Genomic DNA, 4,461 nt, shown 5'->3' with positions numbered 1-4,461 from the left:
CTTCAATGATTCCTATTCACCTCTTACAGTTCTTTAAGCTAAACCCTGGATAATGGTAGGACTTAACCCTGTAATGTCCCCACACACATGGACTGCAAGGGTTAACTTCCTTTTTGCCCAGAGTTGGATGTAGCATTTCTTACCTTAGTCCTAAATTCAGTCTCCAGGGATTAGTGTGGGTCCTCAAATTCCTCATGTGCTGTCCCATAATAAATGTCATGATGTCCGTGGGCTGTGACTACTTTATATGAAATTCTAACATCAGCAAAAACATATTGAGTTGTAAGACTTGGTGTGAGAATTTTTCATGTCCAGGACTCAACCTGTTCTAAACTTTTTCTTATTCAATATACTTGCACACTGACAGCATGACCACCTCAATGTATTTCAGTACTTCACTGAATATAAAGTTCCTTTTTGTAATACTAAAATGTCTACAGTATTTTCCCCAGAAAAGTTTTTAAGCTGGGTGGGAAGAAGCTAAGCTGTAGCCTGGTGGTGGCCCCTGTATTGTGATACAACTTTTCAGTAACCACCCAAAAGCAGCCAGGTGATTACTGAAAAGTGCCGGCTGGTGCGGCCAGCTAAAAGGGATTAGGGAGAACCCTGGACTATTCATAGTATTAAAGCAGCTTTGTGCTTCCGATGTAAAACGTATTTCACCTTTTACTATATTTGCAGAGTCAGCTAACAAGAAATAAAGATTCAATTGAAGCTGAGAAAAGAGATTTAGTACGGACAAATGACCGTAAAGCACAGGAGCTGGAACATCTCAACGGTGCGTTTCTATTATTGTTGTATTTGATGTATTGTAATCTTGATTTGTAATAATTTAGGTATATTGAGAAGGAATCCTAATGTATGTATACCCAAACAATGAACTGGTTTTATTTTACTATTTTGTCTGTAAAGATCCATTCTAAAAAGCATTTTATTATAATCTGATTGGAAACGTGAGCTTCTTTGAGGGACAGCTAGTCACATGACTATGGACTTTGTACAGCGCTGTGTAACATGTCGTCATAATACTTTGTAATAAGTTGGTCATGATTTTTTTCCCCCTACATTTTGATTTTCTTTCTTTTTATCTGGATTTAATATGTATATAAGGTTTTAACTGGGATATGTTTTACCTCCTTATTGGTTGAACTTGATAGATTTGTCTTTTTTTTTTTCTCAACCTGACTAACCATGTAAACTATGTTGTCATTTCAGATGATACAAAACGCCTTAATGAGAAACTGAAAGAAGCCAATGCAGCAAAAGTAGAGCTGCAACTCAAACTGGATGAGCTGCTGTCATCTGAGGTGTCCATAAAGGTAAGTTGTAGCTCATCAATGTTACATGAAGCAAATGAAACCCCCAGAGCTGATCTTGTTATTGTGTACATCATTGCTTACTGGGAAGGAGACGAGGAAGAAGGAATAACGGATCATTTTCATGTGTTTAGTGGCTTCTGTATTTGGAATGTGAACCACTATGCTGGCGCTAGATATATCATTGTAGACAAATTAAAAATGAAACTTAGGAGTTTGTTGGTGCATTCTGGCACATAGTATGTAAAGTCAGTGTATTTCATCATGACTGTATATACATTTTTTCCTCAGCACAGTTTATTACCTAGGGATCCTGCTGCAGGTATTTGCTGTTGGGCTGCTGAAGTAGCTTGGCCAGCAGGTTGACCACACTGCTGTTACTTGTGAAGCCATGGCTTAGAGTTGTTAGCCTGCAAATTACTATCACTTGCAGGATCTCCAGAATCACTAAACTTATTTGCACAAGAAAATGTATTCAGATTAGATTTGGGGTTTACATAGATTTTAATGTAATGTTCTGCAAATGTAAATATCTTCCACTTTACAGACTTGAGTTAACCTTTAAAGTGGAACTAAACTGAAAATAAAAAAATTACAATTACCTTTAATTCCTTGATGGAGCTGGACCTTCCCTCAATCCAGTCCTGCGTCATCCTAGAAATCCTCTTTCGAGGCGCCGCCATCTTCAATCTTCTTTTCCGGTCTTCTTGCTATGTTACCCGTTCTCGCACTGCACATGTGCGAGATTGGCTGACATAGCTGCTGTGAAGGAGAAAAAAGGAGAGCTGATCTCGCTGCACATGCGTGAGATTGGCATCTTTCTTTTCCTAGTGAAACCAGGCATACACAGAAGAGCACCCAGAGCCTTCCGGGGTGCGTGACGGGAGTATCTCGGGGGGGGGGGTTCTGCGCTTCCATTCAGTCTTGATCGGTGTGGTGTTGCACTTACTTTAACTTAAATAAATAACTTTTCCCTTTACATATAATGTTGAGTTTAAGTCCCCTTTACATTGCTTGTGGTTATATTTCAGAAACCTGAATGATTTTTCCTCGTCAGTGTGTATCATAGTTTTAATCTCATTTGGTTTTGTGTTTTTCAAGTATCGTGAGAAGCGTTTGGAACAAGAAAAGGAACTTCTACAGACTCAGAAGAACTGGCTGAATACTGAACTAAGATCTAAAACTGATGAACTCTTATCAGTTCAGCGAGAGAAAGGCAATGAGATACTGAAACTCAAGGCAACTCTGGAAACTAAGAAAGATGAGGTAACCTCATGAGTGCAGGCAATGCTTTTCAATTTACATATAAATTGACCATAACAAACACCACACATAATACACAAATACATTTAATAGAACTCTGGTCAACATTGGTTCTAAACAGGCCATCAAACTTATTTTACGTCTTTCTAAGCAACTGATCTATACAATCTTAATCTTGATTTTTCTTTGCAGGTTTCTAGATTTGAAGATGAAATGAAAAGCCTAAAGACAAGCAATGAGAATCTACAGAAACTAGTGGAAGATCTTATGAATAAGTTAAAAGAGGCAAGTGATTATGCTTTAGGATAAATATGCTGAAATGGCTAAACTTCTTCAAGCCCTTCTGAAACTACTATTGTAAAGCAGCGGTCACCAACTGGTGGTCCGCAAGAAAATTCTGGTGGTCCGCCGTACAGATCTCAGGCTCGGGGCAGTAGATGGCTTAGGTCTCTGAACACAACCCGTCCATTCTCCCATCGCAGGTCTGAGTGCACCGGTTCTGGCATCATGACGTCATTCTGGGGAAAGTTTCTTCCCCCTTCAGTGAAACAGGGCTTGAAACATGAAATTTAGGGGTCAGTGACAACCAAAAGGTTGGCGACCACTGCTGTAAAGTATTGAGGTTGCATAACCCAATATACATAGTCCTTGTGTGCTATGGTCGGGTTAGAATTTCCTGTGCAAGTAACTTACGGAAGATCCAGTCTCCTGAGCTCAGTGGTCTGAGGCACTGCTTCAATCGGTAGTCTGCCAAAGGGTTTTTTTTTTTTTGTTTTTTTTTTTACCATTTTCTAAAGTGGGGAAACTACCCCTGAGCTCAGTGGTCTGAGGCACTGCTTCAATCGGTAGTCTGCCAAAGGGTTTTTTTTTTTTTTTTTTTTTTTTTACCATTTTCTAAAGTGGGGAAACTACCCCTGTGTAGTGAATTGTCACACACCTGAATAAATCTGCTACCATCTTTGGATGGGATTAATAATATTGTTATTACACAGTGTTTATATAGCACCAACATATTACTCAGCGCTGTACAAAGTCTATATTCATGTCACTAGCTGTCCCTCAAAGGAGCTCACAATCTAATGTCCCTACCATAGTCATATGTCATTACCACAGTCTAAGGTCAATCTTGAGGGGAAGCCAAATAACCCAACTGCATGTTTTTGAAATGTGGGAGAAAACCGGGTACCCGGAAGAAATCACCACAAACACGCGGGAACATGCAAACTTCATGCAGATAATGTCCTGGCCAAGGTTCGATCCTGCAACCCAGCGCTGCAAAGGCTGGAGTGCTAACCTCTGAGGAATGTTATTATTAATAATACTAACATCATTATTATTAAAAAATAGTATTTATATAGCACCGACTTATTTTGCAGCGATGTACATTAAATGGGGACATTGCATTGGTTAAGGACCCTTCTAGCAAGAAACTGAAGTCTCAGAGCCATGGTTAGCTTGTCAGGTTCTTCACATCACCCTATTGGCCTTTTTTGTTTCTCAATCAGTGGTTTACTGGTTTAGTTCTGTACATCAAGACCTCTGATATCTGAAACTCCCCCACCTCAAGTGATGCACTTGCTGTCACTGCTGTTTAGTTTCTCATCTCACTTTGACTTTTGATGAAGTTTCATGGCTGGTAAACCGATCAGGCATCTAGGAAGTAGATTCCATTCTGCATCTTTTTTTTTTTTTTTATATATATTTTTTTATGTGCAGAAATGATTTTTGCGTTTAATTTAGTGTACTTTTTTCCCTTTTGTTAGGCAAAAGAGCAGCAGTCCAGCCTGGAGGAGAAGTTTCATAGTGAACTGAAGGCAAATGTTAAACTATGTAATCTGTATAAGGTATGATGATGCTTTAATAAATGTTTGGTTTAATCTCC

The 4,461-nt window shown here is 39.1% G+C and overlaps 1 protein-coding gene across 1 annotated transcript in view; it reads left to right on the top strand.

Annotated features, from left to right (window-relative positions):
- Positions 1 to 4,461, top strand: part of TPR (translocated promoter region, nuclear basket protein) — a gene marked incomplete in the record, with an annotated part of 40,972 nt that overhangs the window by 4,757 nt on the left and 31,754 nt on the right. Inside the window, 5 exon segments of the mRNA XM_072419300.1 lie at positions 682 to 778; positions 1,216 to 1,319; positions 2,418 to 2,582; positions 2,772 to 2,864; positions 4,343 to 4,423. Of these exon segments, the coding sequence (XP_072275401.1) occupies positions 682 to 778; positions 1,216 to 1,319; positions 2,418 to 2,582; positions 2,772 to 2,864; positions 4,343 to 4,423 (540 nt within the window).

Source organism: Pyxicephalus adspersus, chromosome 8, assembly GCF_032062135.1.
Source record: "Pyxicephalus adspersus chromosome 8, UCB_Pads_2.0, whole genome shotgun sequence".
Lineage (NCBI taxonomy): Eukaryota > Metazoa > Chordata > Amphibia > Anura > Pyxicephalidae > Pyxicephalus > Pyxicephalus adspersus.
Note: the sequence above shows the minus strand (reverse complement) of the source record. Positions and strands in the feature narration are given on the sequence as shown.